Source organism: Acipenser ruthenus, chromosome 32, assembly GCF_902713425.1.
Source record: "Acipenser ruthenus chromosome 32, fAciRut3.2 maternal haplotype, whole genome shotgun sequence".
In the NCBI taxonomy this organism is placed as follows: Eukaryota; Metazoa; Chordata; class Actinopteri; order Acipenseriformes; family Acipenseridae; genus Acipenser; species Acipenser ruthenus.
The window spans coordinates 7,401,806-7,424,356 of record NC_081220.1 but is presented as its reverse complement, the minus strand read 5'-3'; the positions used below and the strand labels follow the sequence as shown (position 1 = coordinate 7,424,356).

Here is a 22,551-nt window from a genome sequence, read left to right as displayed (position 1 = left end):
AAAACACCAAACAGCACAAACTGCACTACACTCTGTGACCACAAGAGGGAGAGAGAGCGTAATAAAATGATGCTCTTTAATCCAGAGCAGTGGTTCTTAACCTGGGGTCCTCAGAGACAGTCCAGGAGGTCCACAGGAAAAAAACTTGAAACTTTTCACTCAACATTAGTAATGTGCAAAATCAAAATGTTTGCTTCTTGAATTGATTTGATTTCACAAAGTTTATGATGGATCTGTTAACCTGCAGCTCTGATTTTAATATTTTACAATTAATAATTATTTATACTGTGTAACAAAGCTACATAATCACAGCCGTGGCTAAGATGAATGGTTTGAGAGAAGGGAGAAGAGAGAGAAATAGCTGTGTTTGTACAAACTCAACACAAAGAAAACTATATTCTATTTTTTCGTTTTGCTTGCAAGATCAACTTTTTTCAGTTTTTTTCTGAATTGCAAACAAACTGCATCATCTGAAAATGAGTTTACACTTAAGAGCACTGCTTGACTAGAAGTGGCTGCTGTGCCAAGGAAGACAATTTGCAAAGAAAAGACACTTTGCATTGGCAGCACATGCTTCAGTGCTCTGGGAGTGTTTATAGCCCTGTGAGTTTAACAAGTTGTCTGAATTTAACCTGTCTGGTCAGGCTCTGAAATGGATGGAGTCTGACTTGTTAGATAGAAAACAAAGTGTTAAAATAAGCAATAGTGAATCAGCGTTTAGGATCTGTACTATGGGGGTCCCACAGGGATCTATATTTGGGCCTTTGTTATTTAGTCTCTACATTAATGATCTACCTTTGGTCTGTCCAGAAGATCAACCACAAGAGGAGACTGTAGTGTCTTGACATCACACTACGTTTGCACAAACAGCTTGCTCAATTAAGGGTGCCATGTTCTGGAATACGCTACCAGACTTTATGAAAAGTATATCAGACTACAAGAGTTTTTTTTTTTAATAGAACTGAAAAAATGGTTGAAACAGGACCAACTTTGTGACCATGTCTAGTCCCCCTCCATTTGTTGACATTAAATAATAATAATTTAATGTTTGAGAGCTGCCCTTCATGGCAACAGAATCCACAACAACAATGACTTTTATCAGCATCTTCATCTGGGCACTTGTCATCTGCACTCAGGGTAAGAATCATTTAGAAAAACACTTTCATCAATTTGTGGGGCTATTCTTAATATATAAGTGTAAAACAGGGGCAAACTAATGGAAAATAAATTAAACTTCAATAGAAAAGGCTTTCATTTAAATGGGTTTTCATTAGTTAATTCACTGATGTACTATATTTTCACAGACCCCCCACTAATTTAGTCTCATTCCAAATGAAAGAAAGCTGGTTTTTCCAATCTTTCTCAAAACAACATATCAATACAAGAGCCATGTGTTTCTCAGTGAGCTGGAATCGCCATGGCAATGGAGTGTGATCAGTCACTGTGTGCGCCCTTTCACAAACATCAAACAAAATCAATCAATAAAGAAATCAATACACGAGTGTGATGGAAATATAATGAGTTCTGGTTGTAAATCTCCCTCTTGACCTGTGAGGATACAAAGTAGCGAAAGGGAAAGGCTTTGGACGGGTTGGCCTGACAGTTCATTCCCTGGGTCGGGAAGTCAATCAGCCTGGAAAAAGACGAGACTCCAGTGCGGGAATGTATTGACCTGGAAGGTAAACGAGGTAGCAGCTGCAGGCAATAGAATCAGCTGCAATCGTTTACCAAGGGGTCATGCATAACCGCATAAAAGGGGCTGGAGAATCTTTTCCTTCATTTTTGGTTTTGAAATAGACCCAGAAGGACCCGTGCACTGTGTATTAAGAATATTGTGAGTTTTTGTTTTGTTTGTCTTGTCTATAATTGCTATTTGTGTGTTTATAGACAGCTAACACGTTCTGGAGCTGTTAGTAAGAGCCAGCACTGAACCCGGAACAGCACTGCACTCTTTGTCACTCTTTAACCTGTATCACCCACCACGAGCACTACAGCACGCACCCAGGACTGGTGACCGTGGTTGTATATTGTGGGAGAGATGCTGTGTTTATTGTTTAGGGCTGCAATCCCTGTTACTGTACTCCGTGTTTTACGCATCGCTTATTATTTGGTCACCAGACCTGGATTATAACTAAAAATAAAACGTATATTTTTCCATACCGGATTACAAATCTCGTCCGTTTATTCCTGCACTGCATCAGCTCTGCACCTGTTCATAATCAGCAACCACTTTGCCACAAGGAGTTTGATACCTTTTCCCCTGGCTTGTTAAATATCATTCTGATTGACATAATGAAAACGCACTCCTAGCAGCTTGCTCAAGGTACATCTTGAAAAGGCCTGTGAAAGACAGTGAAGTAGATGTCCAATTTATAACAGTAAGAAGCAGTCAAAATGTGACCAATGAAAAGAAAAATGACAGGTCCATTACTTCTACAGCAGCAGCAGCAGCACGTGGGAAGGTATACCACTAGGGGTAGGGCACTACATACCCTTTAATACACAATAGCATTGAAATGATGACAGAAACAGAAATATTACTGTCAGTTTAGACAAACAGATCAGTTATATTAGACAGCAGTGATATACTGAGAGCTTTGACTGGGGGAAAAATAGAAGAAAACAGTCAAAGTGAACCCGACCCTATCAATTGCACTGGTGCTCACTCACGGCTCAGATCTCCTCTATCTGTGACAGCAGCAGCAGCAGCAGGATTTGTAGAAAGGAAGCTGCTTTGTATACCGGTGCCTGCCTCACTGCTCCAAACACTTTGAGACACACAGTATTGATGAGTCACTGCTCAGCCCTTTCAGAGTCACTGAAACACACAGTACAATGATGCCATTGCTTCTACTGCTGGGGACACGGGGGCTCTTTGCTCAAGGTGATAATTAAATAGTTATTTATAAATCTGAAAGCTTGACTGGAGTTCATTTTAAACAGAACTTTTCATTGAAGTAAATCTGTCTAGCCGCTTCTTTACATTTTGTTTGTATTCTAACACAACACTATTTAATTTGACTCTTGCATTATTATTTTATAATCATTTTTTGTTGTATTTTTTCTCCAGAGTCCAGTGCAGACGTTGTTCTGACTCCGTCTCCAACAGCTCAGTCTGTTCTCCAGGACACACGGTCTCTATCCGCTGTACAGCCAACAGCTTTGTTAGTACCAGCTCCATCCACTGGTACCTGCAGAAACCTGACTCCTGATTTATTCTACTTCTAACCGTCACTCTGGGACTCCAGCTTCATTCAGTGGCAGTGGATCAGGGACAGAGTTTACACTGAGCATCAGTGGAGTGCAGCCTGAAGATGCAGGAGATTATTACTGTCAGCAGGGCAATAGCTACACATTCACACAGTGATACACGTCCGTACAAAAACCTCCCTCAGCTCTGCAGGAACTGCTCTGGCTCATAGACAGTAACCACAGGGGCTGAGGCTGAGAGCAGCTGCAGAGCTGCTACAGTCGGACTGCACAGAGCTGGGTTTGATTAGGCTGTGTCAGTGGTATAGCCTGGATTTAAACCAGCGCTCTCCGGGCTATAGGGCACATCCTGCACTCCGGCACAGTGCCTTTGCTGAATGCTCCACTCAGGAGCCCCTGAATTTTATAATTTTTAGAAGATTTGTTTTTATTTTATTAAGTAAGCAATATTAATAAAATAATTTCAGTATGAATGTAAAATGTTGTTTAATGACAGTGATGACATTTGAATGTGTCCAACGTGAAAGATCATTTAAAGAAAGACCAGGTCAATGATCTAGTCTTAGAGCCCACCGTGGGGGACATTAGTGCTGCTATTACTTAACAATGTGAGGAAGTAAACAATAATCTATTTGCTTTACTTCATTCTTTTTCTTGTTTTCATCATTTAAAAACCTGCATACAGAAGAGATGTGTTCATACTCAGAAAAGTAGTCCAAAGAGTTTGATGATAAAAACAGCATTTTAATGACAAAGAGCAATTAATTTGACCTCCGAGAGACACACAGCAGATATTAATAGTGACCACAAGAGGGAGCCAGAGCACCACTGCTGTCCATAATGTAACAACACAGTAATAAGACTATTGAAATAGGCAGTAGCAGTTACCTCCCCAGTCAGCCCAGTTCTCCCATTGTTAACACAAGGCTCCTCACACCCAGTCATCTAAACATTCCAGTGTGGGTCTGTGTCTGGAGGAAGGAGCTGCTCACAGTGATGCATGCAGGGAAACACTGACTCTAAAATCTCAACCTGCAACTTCCACCCCTGACACTTCTAGTATATTTGTTGTCTTACATTTGATTTCTATAAGAATCCAGACTGACGCAGATAGTCAAAGTAAACAGCTTTTATTTCCCTAATCAAATACAGCTCATCGCTTAGCTTGTGCCCTGCTTGTTGTGTTATCTGGTTTTACACTTTGAATTTGCACAAGGTGGGGCAAGCAGCAACACACAGTCTAAAAGCGCATCCACATTTACTCTATTACAGCTGCCTTGTGCCATTCTATGCAAAATAATTAACAATAGCAGTTTGTTTCCTCCTTCAAAGGGTTTACCAGGAGAGCTGCTCTGTGATACATGAGCACTCAGATTCTGATACAATCCGAAATTATGTCTTTCGTATTACAATGTGAGTGTGTGTCTCAGTCACTTCAATCATACAAAGAGCATTTCAAGAGGAGCGATAAAGTGGAGCGAAGCGATCAAAAAAAAGGCGCCAAGTTAGAAGCAAGAATTGTGTGAATCTTGGGCCCCAGCACCTTTCCAATTGTGCCTATTTGCTTGACAAGATTGGCCTAATTGCTTCTCCTAACTTGGATTTTTGCATTTGAGATCACCCCTTTAAACAGCTGTTTGTCGAACTTGTTTTTGTCATGGGATATATTTAATATAGGGAGGTAACTCCATAGTGGTTGGCTTTGTGCTAAGGGCGAGGTCGTTACACTAGTAAATTCCATTTAAGGATTTGTTCTGACTGTCTCCTCGGCTTGGGCAGCCACACTATTCAGCAGCACACTGCTGTGCTGAAATGCCAGGAAGCAAAATGGATAAAAGTTATTTTTATGCAGGAACATTATTTACATTTTCTTTTTTTTTTCTCTCCTGTGTGAATTTGCTGGTGTGTAACAAGGGATCTTGACTGACTGAAACTCTTCCCACAATCAGAGCAGCGGTACGGTTTCTCTCCTGTGTGAACGCGCCGGTGTGAAACAAGGTGTCCCGACCGTCTGAAAGTCTTTCCACAGTCAGAGCAGCGGTACGGTTTCTCTCCTGTGTGAATACGCTGGTGTGCAGCAAAGGATGCCAAGTGACCGAAACTCTTCCCACAGTGAGAGCAGTGATACGGTTTCTCTCCTGTGTGAATGTGCCGGTGTACAGCAAAGGATGCTGAGTGACGGAAACTTTTCCCACAGTTAGAGCAGTGATACGGTTTCTCTCCTGAGTGAATTCGCTGGTGTGAAACAAGGTTTGCTAACGAACTGAAACTCTTCCCACAGTCAGAGCAATGAAACGTTTTTTCTCCTGTGTGAATCCGCTGATGTTTTCCAAGTTGTCCTGACTGACTGAAACTTTTACCACAGTCGGAGCAGTGATATGGCTTTACTCCTGTGTGAGTTCTCTGGTGTTTTACAAGGTCTGTTGAATCCCTGAAACTCTTCCCACAGTCAGAGCAGTAATATGGTTTCTCTCCTGTGTGAATTCGCTGGTGTGTTACAAGTTGTCCTGATCGACTGAAACTCTTCCCACAGTCAGTGCAGTGATACGGTCTCTCTCCAGTGTGTATTCGCTGATGTATTAATAGGTGTTCTGACCGACTGAAACTCTTCCCACAGTCAGAACAGTGATATGGTTTCTCTCCTTTGTGAGTTCGCTTATGCAATTCAAAATTTCCAGACCGACTGAAACTCTTCCCACAGTGCGAACAGCGATAAGGTTTCTCTCCTGTGTGAATTCGTTGGTGTTTTGAAAGGTCTCCTGAGTTCCTGAAACTCTTTCCACAGTCAGAGCAGCAATGCGGTTTCTCTCCTGTGTGAATTCGCTGGTGTGCTGTACGGTGTCCTGATGACTTGAACCTCTTTCCACAGTCAGAGCAGCGATAGGGTTTCTCTCCTGTGTGAATTCGCTGGTGTATCACAAGGTCTCCTGAGTGCCTGAAACTCTTTCCACAGTCAGAGCAGTGATACGGTTTCTCTCCTCTGGTATATTTTAATTTCTCTCCTCTCAGTATTTTTAAATTCCTTAACTGGGTCCTTGCTTTAACTGCTGGACTGGAACCTGGAAAAAACAAACAGGAGTGAAAAATCAGAGACGGTTTTAAGTAAGAAATGCAGAAAATGTTCCTTCCTCATTATGTCGTTTCATGACCTTTTCTGGGTTAGGTAGTGTAGGTAACTGTAGTGTAGTCCGCACCAGGGAGGCTGCAAAACTGATTTGATTTCATCCATCTGAACGCATGAAGGAACCTTCTAACCTCTCTTTAACTGAACTTTAGAGGAATACTAAGGATGAGTGAGTATAAGTTTAATTTATTCATCACAGGAATAGTAACCTACTATACTGTTTTTTCTGGTGTTGTTGATTATTGTTTATTATTTGTCAAAAAGGGTTGCAATGGGTACCTATCTGTTATTAATACTAGCCCGATCAGCTAGATTAGGATAGGGAGATTGTAGGAGGTAACAGAGCTGTACATTTCTACGAGGAATCTGTGCACTCTGATTCTGGGGCCCTGTGCCGATCTCGGAAGGTTTGATCAGGAGAGTCAGCCTAGAACTTTTAGTCTTTTTCGAAAAACAGATTTAAGGGGTGGTGTAAAGTAGACAGAGATTGGGTGTTTGAAATACTATACCAGAGTTGCCAGGTCCGCGGTTTTCCTTTAAAAAGACAGCCGCGGGAAATATTTAGGAGTCGCTGGTTGCTACTTTTTGGGCTACTTTCAAGAGGTCTCGTGGTTTTTTGGGCTAGTTTACTTTATACATATAAAAAAAGAATAACTTTATTAAAAATGTATAAACTTTTGCAGCCTACCCACCGCAGTGCACACAAACTATGTAAAACTTTGTTTCCCAATAAAATAACATATTGCGCATGACCACAACCACCACTGCGCATGACCATGCGAGTGAACAGGAGTGAGAGACGAATGATTGTGTTAATTGACAGTGAAAAGCAGCCATTTTAAGAAACAGGGTAGAAACATCGAAACCGCTAAAAAGCAGGAAAAATAAAGAAGTAATCTAAATACTGAAAAAAATACTGCAAAGACTGAGAAAGAAAAAGGGTTACAAGCATGGATTAGCCGTGTACCTGGTGATGACTCAAAAGCAGCGTGTAGGTACTGTAAATGTGAAGTGCGAGCGCATCACAGCGATCTGTTAGCTCACAGTAAGACAGAGAAACATATTAGAAATGCAGCTCCCTATTCAAATACAAGAAGCTTATTTGACACAGGATTTAAGAAACAAGTTGACAATTCCATTAAAATATGCGAGTTGAAGCTGGCAGCCCATATTGCTTGCCTTTCCAGCATCCTCACCGTAGATCATTTGGGATGCATAGTCAGGGAAGTTGTACAGAAGGATATTAGTCTTCATAGAACAAAATGCTCAGCACTTATAAAATGTGTCATCGGGCCCATTGTTCATCAGGAGATGCTTGAAGACATCGCCAAAGAGCCATACTCTCTAATTGTGGACGAAAGCACAGACATCAGTGCAAACAAGCAACTCTGTGTGGTGTTCAGGTACTTCAGCAGAAAACATGAACGTATCATTTACCGGGATTGTTAGCTTGCCAGCCGGTGATTCTCACAGCATTGCAACAGCCTTGTTAAAAATTCTTAAAGGAAAACAAAAGAAGTGGAAAGATGCATTGGTCTGGCAACAGACGGTTGCAATACAATGTGTGGGAAAAATAATTCGGTACTAACAAAGTTAAGGGAGGTGAATCCAAAAATTGTGTACATCAAGTGTGTTTGTCATTCACTGCAGCTCTGTGCATCAAAAGCAATGGACGTACTTCCTCAAAACATCGAGTACATGGTATCACAGACATACTCGTGGTTTTCCCACAGCACTCAGCGTCAAAAGAAGTACCGCGATCTCTATGCCACCATTAATGTTGGCCCGCTGAAGATTTTGCAGCTTTCTGACACAAGATGGCTTGCAATTAGCCAGTGTGTTGATCGAGTGCTTTCTCAGTATGAAGAGCTAAAGTTGCACTTTCAGCTTACAAAGGACACTGAAAGGAATTACAATGCTGAACTGCTGTACCAGATGCATTCAGACCGCGTAAACAGAATGTATCTGTTTTTTTTTCAGCCCCTCGTCACTGAGGTCAACAGAATAAACAAGCTGTTTCAGCTTGACGGTGCCAATCCAGCGAAACCTCTTGCTGATTTAATGACATTTTACCGCAGTTTGATCCAACGAATCATGAAACCTCACGATTTTCCAACATGGTCATCTGTAATGGATTTTGACATAACGTCTGACAGAAACAGCTTGCCACTTTCAGCAGTGGACTTCGGGATCAAGTTCCAGTTAGAACTGTCACAATCAAAGATCGAACCTCAGAAAGCAGAGGATATCAAACACAGATGCAGAGATTACATGTTCGAGTTTCTGAAATAGATCAAACAAAGATTGCCTCCTAATATCCAGCAACTTGAGTCACTTACCGTTCTCAGCCCAACTGTTGTACTCAGTTCCAAAAAGGAACAGATGGCAAATTTATCATTTTTGCCACTTTACAATGGAGATCTTGGCAAACTCGAACAGCAATGGCGAGCTTTGAACAATGTACACTGGGAGCACACTGAAGACAACCAAATTAAAGAGTTCTGGGTTGAAGTGGCTAAACACTCCGATGCAGCTGGTGATAAAGATTTCACTGAACTTGGTCTTTTTGCCTTATCTCTTTTAGCCCTACCATTTAGCAATGCATCAGTGGAACGTGCTTTTTCACAAATGGCCCTAATCAAAACCAAACTAAGGACCCGCATGCAAGAGAAATTGTTGGAAAACATTCTTAGGGTCAGAGCATATATGCAGCGTAATAAGTGTTGCTGCAACCAATTTCAGCCATCCAAAGCAATGCTGTCACTGTTTACAGGCGACATATATGAAGCAAATAACGCAGAAGATGGTGCAGACTCAGAGGAGCTTTTTTGAAACTAATATTATATATATATATATATATATATATATATATATATATATATATATATATATATATATATATAAGTAAAAATGTTTTATTTGGTACATAATTTTTTCTTTGTACATTTAAAATTGACTTGAGATACACCTGCGTGATGATAACAGCTGGCCCTTACACGAGGAGTTTGTAGGTAAGAGGTTAAAAATGTTTTTTTATGTGTTATTTCAATGCATGGGGCATACTTTCAATTAACTTAACTTTTTTGTGTTTGCAAAAAAGAGCCAACAACTTGCCTTTTTTAATTTGTTAGGTGTATTTAATTGATGTGGCTGTTTAATTGATTTAAATGATGTGATCATCTAATTAGATTGGTGGCATAACTTTAAAAGATTTAACTGTTTTCTTCTTTGGGAAACAGTAGCAGCATTGAAGGATAGGGCTACATGTTAATGGTAATAAGCTTGGTTTCAGTAAAAAAAAAACAAATGAGGCTAGTTTTGAAGTGATTTTGGGCTATAAACACTGTAGAAATCTGGCAACCCTGTACTATACAGAGTATAATGGTCCTGATCCCATTCTGGTTGCGAAGACCAGGGAGTCAAGTTGTTTATTGCTAATTTCCTGAGAGGGACTGTACATACAGTTAAGCTTGCCTATGCTGGGGGGTTCCCGAGTGGCACATCCAGTAAAGGCGCTCCACGTGAGTGCAAGATGCGCTCTATAGTCTGCAAGTCGCGAGTTTGAATCTAGGCTATTCCTTTGCCGATCGAGGACAGGAGCTTCCAAGGGGCGGCGCACAATTGGCCGAGCGTCGCCCGGGGGGAGGGAGGGCTTAGGTCGGTCAGGGTGTCTCGGCTCACCGCGCACCAGTGACCCCTGTATTCTGGCCGGGCGCCTGCGGGCTTGCCTGTAAGCTGACCGAGAGCTGCGTTGTCCTCCGACGCTGTAGCTCTTGGGTGGCTGCATGGTGAGTCTGCAGTGTGAAAAAAAGCGGTCGGCTTGATGGCACACGCTTCGGAGGACAGCGTGTGTTCATCTTCAACCTCCCGAGTCAGCGCAGGGGTGGTAGCGGTGAGCCAAGCGTAATAAAATAATTGGCCATTCCAAATTGGGAGAAAATAATAAATTACTGGCAACGACTAAGTTTATAAAAAAAATAAAAAAAGCTTGCCTATGTTGAGAGTAATTGAACATGCAAATGGGAAAGGCTAGCCTAGGTTGCAAGAGAACCCAGAGAGTCATTTGTTAGATTGGGTTGCAGGAGAAACCAGAGAGCAGTTGAATGCACAATAAGCTTGTCAAGGTTACAGGAGTTTTCTGGGAGTAATTGTGTGTACGATAACCTTGTTTGTTGATTGTAAATGAGAGAGTAATTGGAAATAAACTCATTGATTATATGTTGATTCACAAATCTGCTGTATAAAAATAGAATAAATGAATAAGAGTGATTGAATATTAACTCCAATATATCGGAGGACAAACCCGCCGATTAGCAGTAAAGATCATTTTAAATCTGTGTATTTGAAATAAATGAATAAGAGTGATTGAATATTAAGTCTAGTATATTGGCAGGGGGGGGGGGGGGGTAAGCCTGCCGATTCGGAATAAAGTCATATTCCCCAATAGATGTCATATTAACCCTGTAGACCCCAGATTAAATACAGAACCCTCCTGTAGATTCCTGAGAATTTTGACCAACAGTGGCGATTCCACCTAAGTTTGATTCAAATAAACATAACTAAAAAAAACAAGTAAAATGTATAATTACAGGTTTTATTAATTCTAAACAGGACAAATTATTCTTTGAAACAACACCAGCCTTGACAGTTTGTGCAAAGCAGACAGCAGAGTGAAGAGATGGGTAAGACGAAAGGGCTTCCGGGTCGCGTCCGCCACTGAAAAGAAAGGAGACGAGAATAAAGGAGGGGCTTCTGTTCCATTAGCCAGTAAAATGAGAAGAGGCGGAAAAGAAGGCGGGGCAGAAGAAGGCAGCTGCCATCCTGTTGGTCAGGAAAGAAGGAGCTCTCAGCGTAGCAGTCTAAAGGGGAGGAGCTACCGCCAGCCAAGTTACCAGAGAAGGAGGCGGAGCTCTCAGCCCAGCATTCTCAGGGGGAGGAGCTACCGCCAGCCCAGGAAGGGGGAATGGCAGTCATGTCAACCAGAGGGGGCGGAGCTATGGTTCCCACGGGGAGAGAAAGTGAGCCTGTCCGAGCGTCTGGAGCCAACAGCACCCGTGCCTGAGTGGCCGTTTGCCCCAGCAGCAGCAGAGGAGTGGCTGTTGTCACCACTAGCAGCAGTGTGGCCACTGCCACCACCACCACCGCCAGAGCGGGCGTTGCTGACCCTATGCCCTGCACTGCAGCCAGATGGGTTAGTGCTGCTACATGGGGACATGGGGCTTAAGGGAAAATGTGGTGGTTAAACGTGCGCCTTCTAACAGAAGCCCAGGGGGCAACAATAGGATAAAATTAGAGACAGCGGTTAGCAGACGGCAGGGCATCCAGGTTAGAAAAGGCAGCCATGTCCGTCTGGTATTTGACAGGTGTCAGGGTCAGGGTTGGCTGGACTCTAACTTTCCCACCCTCCCGCCCAGAGGTTAAACGTTATTAGGAGGGAAGGAAGGTAGCCTTTTCTGTTGGAATGGCTTTTGTGAAAGTGGGAGGAATATGATCAGGCTGTTGTCAAATGATTGGGCTTTTAAAAGAGAACCGAGTGCCAGTCAGTGCCAAAGTCATAGTCTTCAAAGTCAAGTGTCAAAATGCTTGAGTGATGTTATGGGAAACATATAAAAGTTCAAAATGTATGTGAATTGTTTTTGAAAAAAAAAAAAAAGTACCAGAAAACTCTGACTATTCAAAAAGGTCGCTGTAAGAGATAGCCGTCTCTTTTAAAGAAGAACATAACATTAAGTTTCATATTGCACACACTATAGCTTCTAGAGGGAGAGTGAATTAGAGGACTGGGAATGTTAATCAAATCTCTTAACTGTTTCATCGATTTTTACCTACATAATTGGGTACAATTTGGTTTCGACAAACAAACCTACAATAAATTGAACTGTGTTTGGGATCTCAAGCTGTGTTGTACGGACTGTGTGAGAATGGAGAGAAAGATGTCCAGCTGCATTCTGGGACTACAGGCTCTCACCACACAGACACACACACACACACGCATTTCAATGCCCACTTTTTAAATAATATACTTTGAATACTTAGAAGTGATTAGGAAGAAAATAACATGAATTTGGTGATTGATTTTGCATAGAATTAATTAACACATAAAGCATTTTGTTGTAAGAATCATTTAAATTGTTTATTTCTTACTTTTGATAAACACTGAAAGACCTTGGCTGTTAACTCAATCTGGTAGTTATGGACATGTTCATTAAATTACATTGAAGTTTTACCCAATTAGCCAAATTTGATAAATTACTGTGGATGGTCTTTAGGAGCAGATCCATTACGATGTTTATCTACCAGTTCCATTGAGAAAGATCCATGAGAATAAATGCAATTCATATTACAAAAATTAAAAGTAATCTGAACATTTTAAAAGTAAGACACATTGACATTGTAATAAGAAAACAAGTTTTACTTTAGCCATTAACTAATTAATGGCTTGTAGACTGAGATTATGGAAAAGCTAATGATTAAAAACTTTTTACAAAAGTGGCCTTGGGCAGCAAATTGGACGGGACCACGTGAAATTATAGACACATGTGGCGAGGGGAATATGATGGTTTGTAAAAACAAGGAAACAGCCGACATATAAATGGTTTCATGTGGATTAGTGCAAATTGTTTAAAGGCTGATATTGTCTAGAATACATTCTAAATTAAAGTCTTAGACCTATATTTCAATGGGGAGGTTGGGGCAAAAGTCATGCAATATATATTTAAGGTTTTCAAATATTAACAAAGAATAAATCCTTCACTTGATTTTTCATTTCAGAAGCTGCTGTTCTGTGTGCATTGGTGAGCCTGCTAGCAGTCACTGAAATGCACCCTTGGCCAGATCCCTGTGTTCCCTCAATGAGAGATCAACAAGCTGATTACTGCTTTGCTATGAACTAAGATCTGGTGGAAGCAGTGATTAACAAACAAGGAGAACTCCACAGTGATGTTAACAGAGGGGAAGCGAGAACCCGCAATTGATACAGGCAGTACCTCCAGAACAAAATACTGATGAACAAAAACACATAAAACCTACTGCTTTGCCAAAGATTGGAGATGTCAAATCCCTAAAGAAAGAGGAACATGGAGGCTGGGTAATGACTTCATTCAAAGATTGGAGATGTCAAATCCCTAAAGAAAAACGAACTTGGAGGCTGGGTAATGACTTCATTCAAAGATTGGAGATGTCAAATCCCTAAAGAAAGAGGAACATGGAGGCTGGATAACGACTTCACTCAAAGATTGGAGATGTCAGATCCCTAAAGAAAGAGGAACATGGAGGCTGGGTAACAACTTCATTCAAAGATTGGAGATGTCAAATCCCTAAAGAAAGACGAACATGGAGGCTGGGTAATGACTTCATTCAATATCCATTGTTGTTGAAAAATTCCTAATGGGGGGGGGGGATCGGACATTCCCTTTAAGGAGTTGCGAATTCATCCCTTCAATGCAAAACACACTGGAACTTACTGGTTGCAATATACCACACAATAAACTTGGACCACTCTCAATGTGTTTCAGCTTTCATTTCTGAAACAAAAACCCATTATTATTGCCACGACCATGACCAAAACCACTGACACCACATAGTCCACAGACTACTCCAGGATCCGCAAACAGACTTGTGTTTACTCGTTTCAAAAAGACTACTGTTGAAAATGTTCAAATAATCAATGTTGACTGTGCTTATTAATGTTGATAGTTGGAAAAATATGCTAGAAATGTATTGTTTAAACGACATTAGGTCTAACTCGAAAGTTATCCAGGGTGCCGTTTCCCAAAAGTAACTCGACCATCGTAACAGCAACGTGTCAAATCTGATGTGTTTCCCAAACACCGTCGTTAGTCAAGTAGCTCATGAATAGCATTGTGGGTTCACGAGCGGTCTGGGGTAATTGCGAGGAGACTTTGTGAGCACACAAGGGCTGCGGAGCACCACTTGAAGTGTGTGTGTTGAGGGCATCAAACATATACATTCTGGTTTAAGTTTAATAATTCTTGCTTTGAACAGTATATCGCGTTGCTTTGTGTTGAATTTATTGCATTTATAACAAATAAAAAGGGTAATTTTATTAAGAATAAAAAAGACCAGTATTTAATTGTATCGTTTTGAAGCCAGGTTACCTTCAATTGCAATGTGTAAAATAAAGACGCATTATATGAGGGCAGAAGTACAAAGTTTAGTAATACAAAGTGTACATAAGATCATGATTTAAATGGAAATTGAAATAATATCTGGAAGATGCTGTTATCACAATACATAATGGTTACTCCCCATGACCCTGTAAAGGATTAAGCGGTTATGGAAATGGTTACTTGGATATACTGAACGGAGACATCACCAACAGGGGCCATAAGAAAAAACAAACTATTATTATTATTGCGCTGTAAGCCTAACCTACCTGCATTCTATATCTGGGATGGATTAAACTTATTATTACCAGTATTAGACCTATTATTATTTCATTACTTATCTTTATTAATAGACAACATTGATCTATATTTATAAACAAAAGTGCTAGTAGTTTATATCTTTAATTTACTTATTTGTATATAGAGCTTGTTTTTACTGTACCGTCAGTTCAGGGGAGTCCAGATAAGAAGAGAAAGATTGAGTTTGGCACGGTTGTTTTGTATCCCTTTTCACTGTAATAAACCCTCCATGCTTGATTCAAGTGGCCTGTTCACATTTATATAACCCATGCCTGGCTGTCTAATCTTTTTAAACCCTTACAATATTACAGTATATTAACAATACACATTTGTATCTCTGCTTGTTCATTTTCCAAAGTTTCCTCGTCTATATAATCGCCAGGTCTCAAATAAATTGGCAGTCTCCAATAGGCGCTGGTCTGCTTGTGAGTTTTGTAAATAAATGCCTGGCCGTTTAATAGAAGTTTCACGGTATGTGTTAATGTCCATTTAACTGCTGTTAAATACTTTTGTACATGTCCGGCTACAGAGATTAGCACTGTCTCTCAGAGCCGGCCGTAGGGCAAGGCAAGCAAGGTGACCGCCTAGGAGGGCCCCACCCCCAAATTGTGTATATGACGTCTTGAAATGAATCCCGATTCAGACTCTTCACAATAATCACCTCCAAAATATATTGATTTCTGCTGAGCAATTTACTGTATGCACAGACTGACAAAGTGGATGTATTTCCTCATGTGTGTACTTGTTCTGCCATAACGCCATAACGGCCCTTTTATTGAAGGATGGGTCCTGATCATGACATGCTTTTATTAATTAGTAAAAAAAAATACTTAAAAAAAAAAAAAAAAAAACCTCAAGCAAAAAAGTAAAGCTACAAAAAGGACCCTTCAGTACGGCATTCACACAGCGATATTACAGGATCAGCTGCAATTTGGCAGCATACCTCCATTTACATAGAAGGCAGATCATGCAGTGTTAAAACATGCTGCCGGTGTGTCACACTTCAAAAGAATATACTGTATGCTGCACACATTAAATAGGGATTCGTTTTTTAAAAAACAAAAACATTCTGTTCTTCAAATCTGCAAGAGCACAACACATAAAGCCTGCCGGTAACTCACATTTCAGTATGTTACTCAGACAAGTTAAACTGACAGTTTGCTTCAAACTTTTTGTTCCATGTAATGATACACATAAAACAGTAGGCTACAGTATTTGAATTAAAGAATAAACCATTTTAGCCAGAACTCTCTAACTTATTCTAATAAATTAAACTTTGTTTTATAATATAAAGCAGAAATGCTGTTAACATATGGTATTTTTAACAGTATTTGTGTTTTTATCATTTATATTCTGAGGTGAAATTAAATATTTAAGCTATTTATTACCCAACCTGTGACATAAAATATACAATATAGTAGCCTACGCTGGTCAGACAGTTGGTTTCGAACTTCAGCCCCCTGTCATCAGCTGCAGATGTGGGCAGGACCAGATTTCAGAACACGAAAAATAAGGGGAGTTTAAGGACTGTACCAGTAACATCTATTACACACATTATAGGGTGTTACATACTGTCCTATATAAAATGTGGTGTCTGTTCACAGTGAGAAAAATCTGCTTCACACCGGCACTGTGCCTCCACTGAACCACCTTGAGAGTGTCGCTGCATTTACCAGGATTTCCCATTGACACTGAAAGTGATTCTGCATCAGTGCCGCCACAGACACAGTGATTTGCTTTAGTGTAGACAAGTATGCGAAATGAACCTGGATGCTAATGTGGAGCCCTGCTATCTGTTCTCAGCCTCTCAGTCACATTGTGGCCATCACTCAGTGTAGAATGACAATGTCACAGCTAGTCAGTCACTCACCTGCTGGACTGCACTCTGAATGTGAGCTCTCGTCGTCCTGTCCACCTCCTTGCGTGCTGTTGGGAGAGCCTTCCTCTCCAGAGCCTTGCTTTCTCACATAGATTCTCTCCAGCACCACGCTACACTCCCGCAGGTGTACCGGACCCAGCTCAGTGGGGGCTGCTTTCAAGTCTTCGGATTCTTCCTTCCCTGGTTTCAAGAGTACCTCCTCTTTCAGGGGCTCCAGTTTAATACGCACCATTGCCAGCACCTCTTCTTTCATAGGAACTGGTTCTTCTGTCTGGGAGATCTCCAGTTCGTTGCGCTCAGCTTTAATTCCAGACACCACTGGCTTGATGCTGTCACAGGGCGTCTCACAGAGCTCCTGTTTAATGGGGAGGGAAGCCAGTCCAGTGAACTCCAGTCTAATGGGGACCAGTTCAAGTTTAGGGAGCTCCTCTTTAATCGGGACAGATTCCATCTTCACATTGTCCAAGGCATCAAACGTGGTTCTGCTTGGTAACTGTCAGAAAACAAAAGAAAAAAAGATTAAGGGCTGGTTTCATATCTGATTAGCACTAATCACCGTGTTTGTGGCGGCACTGATGCGGAATCACTTTCAGTGTCAATGGGACATGCTGGTAAAATGCAGAGACTCTTTATTCTGTCACTGACCCGTCTCTCGAGGTGGTTCAGTGGCGGCACAGTACCGGTTCTGAAGCAGATGTTTCTCAGTGTAAACTGCAATGCCACAACAGACACTGCATTTTACACAGAACAGTACGTAACACCCTATTATATTTGTAATGGACGTTAATGGTACAGTCCTAAAAAAACATTTTTTTGTGTTTTGAAATAGGGTTCAACCCATCTGCAGCAGGGAGCCGAAGTTCAAAACAAACAAACTGCAGTGTACAAAAATGAGGGTCGATAGAATAAAAGAAGTCATTTTTAAATTACTAAATGATGCTTTAATCATGTAAAACTTTGTGTAGATCAACTTATTTAAAAATGGATTGATTTGATCGATTGCTCAAAGTAGGTGTTAATCCCCAGGGATCCTAGAAATCTGTTTATAACAGAATACTGTGGAAAAATGCGCAATTTGCATTTTGGCAGAGAATTTGTATTTTTTACATTTTGTGAAGAATGCAAAGAACATCTATGAACCCCACCAACTGAATGAGTTGTAAATGTTTTAATGTAAGCACCAGTGACACTTCTGCAATGTGCACATCATCACCCTGTTGTGTTTGATCAGACGCTACACCTACACTCTACAAGAAGCCTGGGAAAGTACTGGATGCACTTCATTCATCCCGTGGGGATAAAATAAAATAAGGGTTTTGGAGGTTGCCTGTGCTTTGAAGTTTCGGTTAGGATTGTTAGGATTATGGTAAATTATAAAAAAAAAAAATCATGTGATGAACGAATAGCAACTGCCCACCAGCATCGAGTATGTGAGACCTCAGCCCCCCTCAGGCAAAGTCAGCATTTTAAAAGGGGGCTCAACCCCCCCTGTGTTTTGAGACATGTCAGGGCATCCCTGCTGATCACAAATGAAAAGAAAAATGGTTTCACATTACTAGCGTGAAATACATTGAAAGCACTTAGATCAAAATAGCTATACAGTTTGTATACACAGCAATGCAGTCGAATACGTTTGCCTAGAGATTTATTGGTAGAGAACTTCTGAGAGATATATCTTATAGTCAGTCTGACATACATAACCAACCCATAAATAATTCTTTAAAAAAGAAAATCTTATAACTGCTGTGACTACATTTTCACCATTCTGGTTGTGGTCACGTTCATGGGTTCTTTGTTAAAGATCACTTAACTCTGTTATTTTACGGTCAAAACTACAGATATATATCTATAGATAGATCTAGAGCTACAATCAGCAGAGTTCAAGTGAGATTTGGGTCCATCATCTTGGGTGATGATAAGAACACGAGAGAGTACACATAGTTCTATATATGTCTCTGGAGGGGTTCCAGTTTAGTAATACACACCATTTCCAGCACCTCTTCATTCACAGGAAGGGGTTCTTCTGTCTGGGAGATCTCCAATTCATTGCGCTCAGCTTTAATCCCAGACACCTCCGACTTGATGCTGTCAGATGGCATCTCACAGAGCTTCTGTTTAATGGGGAGGGAAGACAGTCCAGAGAACTCCAGTCTAATGGGGACCAGTTCAAGTTTAGGGAGCTCCTCTTTAATCGGGACTGATTCCATCTTTAAACTGTCCGCAGTATCAAATGGGGTTCTGCTCGGTAGCTGCCAAAAATAAAAAAAAAGAAAGATTATAAGTCCTGTCAAAGAGGTTTAAGTGGGGGCTCCTGACAGGCACACCCAGTAAAAGCGCTCGCCCGAGTGCAGTGGATTTGTATTTCACTTTCAGACTCCAGAATTTAAGGTGGACTTAAAAATACCAGAATTATTCTGATCTGACTCTTAAGGTGGATTTCACTTTTAAATCGCCACAAAACATGAAGATGTTTAATTTAAATTACTGATTGCGCGTGCGTCTATTCAAAAACACTCCTGCAAATTCGGCGAGTTTTCGGTTTAACCCTGAAGCAGAAATCGTGTTAACCATTGACATACACACACACACACACACACACACACACACATATATTAAACATGGATTACATTGTCAACGTGTAGTTTATACTAACGTTTCAGAAAATGCGCAAACATTTGACTACATGATGTATTCACACACAAACAGGAAACAGGTTGCTCTCGTACAAGCAGTGTTATAAATTATGGGGTTTCCACAAACGATTAGACTCACACTGTGTATTACTTCTAAATGAACACACTTTATTGAAAATCACACATCCGGTACCACGAACTCAGCTCTTCCCAGAATCCCGCTCTCCAACATCTTCCTACCAGACCCCACCAGACCAATATAAATCCAGGATTTTATGAAATGGTTAACAACTCACCCGCTACTAATCTTCAAAACTCAAACCCGCCGCAAATCTTGCGCTTTAAAATGATGCGTCCGGTTCAGTTGAGTTTTTGGAAACCAAGCTTGTTCTGGGGGCAGAACGAATGCTTTGCTTCTGATTGGTTACTTGCGAGTCTAAAATGTTTAATGAAACATTTGATTGGCCAGATTATGTGACAAAAAGCTGGTGGGGAAAGACTGGGAAAAATTTAGGTGTGTCTGACTTTGCGGTTAGAACTACCCACTGAAATGCATAGAATTATATAAAATATTGTATAGAAGAACAGAGGCTGTATCAAACTACCGATATATATATATATATTTTTTTTAAAATTTTGCAAGATTCGTACATATACAATATTTTAATACCAGTGTTTCCAAAGATGGTTTATTCAAGTTTTTCATGGCATTGCAGTGTTGGTGATACAGAATGCGACTTGAGTTTAAAATATGTCTGCCTTGAGCAAGTGCAGGTCTGTGTCCCTCCTGACCGAATCATCTGTCGAGCATAAACAAATAACCACTAAACCTACTGCTGCCCCTCGTCAGCGGAGTCCAATGACACATCTAGCCCTTTATCATTCATTACACAATACAACTGAGATCGGCTGTTTTAATAACGGTGTGTGGATTTCATTTCTGCTTCTTTACGTGTTTGTTTTCCCTTCAGTATAAAGTCTGCTTTTCAGGTTGTGTGTGTGTGTGTGTGTGTGTGTGTGTGTGTGTGTGTGTGTGTGTGTGTGTGTGTGTGTGTGTGTGTGTGTGTGTGTGTGTGTGTGTGTGTGTGTGTGTGTGTGTGTGTGTGTGTGTGTGTGTGTGTGTGTGTGTCGTTTTATGGCCGTGCATATGCGTTTCTTATGTTTTATTTGTTCTTACCCCGTGGTTAGTTTTGGTGTCGTTTAAATTTGGTATTTAGGCTACTGAAAGAACAATACAGACGAGAATCTTGTTTGAAGTTTGTCCGACCACCTGCAATTATCGAAATAAATAAAGTAATATGTAAATATTGGAATAAATAAATACGCATGGGAATAAATACATTTATGTCGATATTTATGAATTCATTCATTCATTTTAAGCAATGCTTTTTTTCCTCGTGTAGCAGTATTCCGGTATTAGTTACTATGAAACATACTAAACCACCACAGCTTTCCGCTTACGGCCATACCACCTTGAGAACGCCCGATCTCGTCTGATCTCGGAAGCTAAGCAAGGTCGGGCCTGGTTAGTACTTGGATGGGAGACCGCCTGGGAATACCAGGTGCTGTAAGCTTTTCTACCTACAGCTTGAAAGGGGGCGCTATTTCCCCACATATTTCGAATAATATTCTCACACTTGCTCCAACTAGAATTTTTTTTTACATTTTATTTTAACATTTAACATTAAACTTTTAACATAAGTAAATGATATGAACTCAATCCATTCCGCCCTTTTCCCATGTGTGTGTGTGTTCGAGTTTGTTAAAACATAAAAAATTACATTATTTTTCAGTTTGATAAATAGACATTGCTGTGGAATTACGTGATTTCAAAGACATTGAGATTCAATGTATTATCAGTATATCAGCCTATATATGTACAGTAAAATGGTACATGCATATTTAAATATGATTTTCTATTTTCTAGCTGCCATGAAAACTTACTGGTGTTCCTTAAAAAGAAAAAGCAACAAATCCAACATTTGGAACAGACGGCAGCTTGAGGAGAGAAGAAGAAAGTCAATAAGAAATGTAAGTGGTTTTACTATATGGTTGCAATTAAGGACAAATATTTTAACACATTGAAATGGTCTTTGTTTTTGTTAACTTTTTCTTAACTCAAATTTTGAAAGATAAAAGTCAAACCATGAGGTAAAATATTACGAATTAACAAATTGTCTTAAGAATTGTATAATTGTTGATGTAGACCTGACTTGGAACCTTAAAAGTTTTACTGAATGTATCGGACACTACTTCAAATATTCCACATTGTATTGGACAGGATTAAGCAATATAAAAATGTCAGACGCATGGAGAGGTGTCATTCAATAGCTGAAATGCTTTGTAAAAGAAAATGTCAAAATGAAATTTGTTTATTGCTAATTTTTCCAGAAAATACAACGTCGTCTCCAAGTCCTGTCAACAGCTGAGAACAGTAGTTAGGCCCAGGCGATGGGCATCACCAACATTTAAAGAGGTGAAGAAACACCTTGACTTACAATCCAGGGCGAGAAGCCCATAGGCAAAACCCCCCAAAAATGGGGTCATACTTAATTAGAGAGCATCCTGAATTTGAATCAGCCTGGATTACTCGGGAGAAATGAGCAGTATTCAATCAAATATGTCATGATAACAAAAAACACCAAGTCCCATAAGCAAGTTGATAACTCCTCAGCTCCAAGCTAGTGCCACTGGAAGCAAACCCTGCCACTTGTTTCTCTAGATCTAACTCCAGACAATGCAAAATTGAAGAAACATGGCAGTTTGATTACAACATAATTTCTCATTTTTTGTTGACCCTTGCAAGGTCATAGGTAGAAGGAGAAATTAAAAAAAAAATAACAACCATAGTTTCTGCAATCAGCATGTCAGAAAAACCCAGATGATTTTTTCTAGTAAAATCTGCACTGGTTGACTTGGTATGGAATGCCCCATATATTAACATGGTGTGCACCTCAAATAGATGGAAGATTGGGTGCTTTAGTCTACTTTTTCTAACTTGGATTATAACTTATAATAATAAAAATGATGTTATCTCAATTTCAGACACATTTTTAAATGAGGAACTCAGAAGTCCCTGAATGAATTTGTATTTTTTATTAAGGATCAGCACATCAGCGTTATTGAAGGCAGTTTATTCTTCATTGTCTTGCCTCCTGTGTCATCCTTGTTACCCACCTGGTCTTCTTCATTCCTTATGTGTGCAGCAGCTCCCTGGCACACATGTCTCAACACTTATGGGCCAGTTCATTCTGAACAGGCAGATTTCTAATGCCCCTC

At 40.4% G+C, this 22,551-nt stretch overlaps 1 protein-coding gene and 1 non-coding gene across 5 annotated transcripts; one reads left to right on the top strand and one right to left on the bottom strand.

Moving 5' to 3' along the window:
* Window positions 1-3,933: 3,933 nt before the first annotated feature.
* On the bottom strand, window positions 3,934-19,695 carry LOC131702959 (zinc finger protein ZFP2-like). 4 transcript variants are annotated; one of them, XM_059005771.1, is made up of 4 exons: window positions 19,569-19,695; window positions 18,625-18,888; window positions 16,631-17,132; window positions 3,934-6,269 (listed from the first exon to the last, which is right to left on the bottom strand). In XM_059005771.1, the coding sequence occupies exons 2-4, from the start codon at window positions 18,844-18,846 to the stop codon at window positions 5,068-5,070; spliced, it is 1,926 nt and encodes a 641-aa protein (XP_058861754.1). In that variant the 5' UTR covers window positions 18,847-18,888; window positions 19,569-19,695; the 3' UTR covers window positions 3,934-5,067. The 4 variants fall into 4 exon arrangements, with proteins under 4 accessions (XP_058861754.1, XP_058861752.1, XP_058861751.1 ...); XM_059005769.1 differs by lacking the exon at window positions 19,569-19,695 and adding an exon at window positions 19,440-19,520; XM_059005768.1 differs by lacking the exon at window positions 19,569-19,695 and adding an exon at window positions 19,412-19,514.
* Window positions 19,696-20,727: 1,032 nt separating this feature from the next.
* LOC131703363 (5S ribosomal RNA) lies at window positions 20,728-20,846 on the top strand. Its single transcript, XR_009309829.1, has one exon. It is a non-coding gene; the product is annotated as a 5S ribosomal RNA (ribosomal RNA).
* Window positions 20,847-22,551: the final 1,705 nt, after the last annotated feature.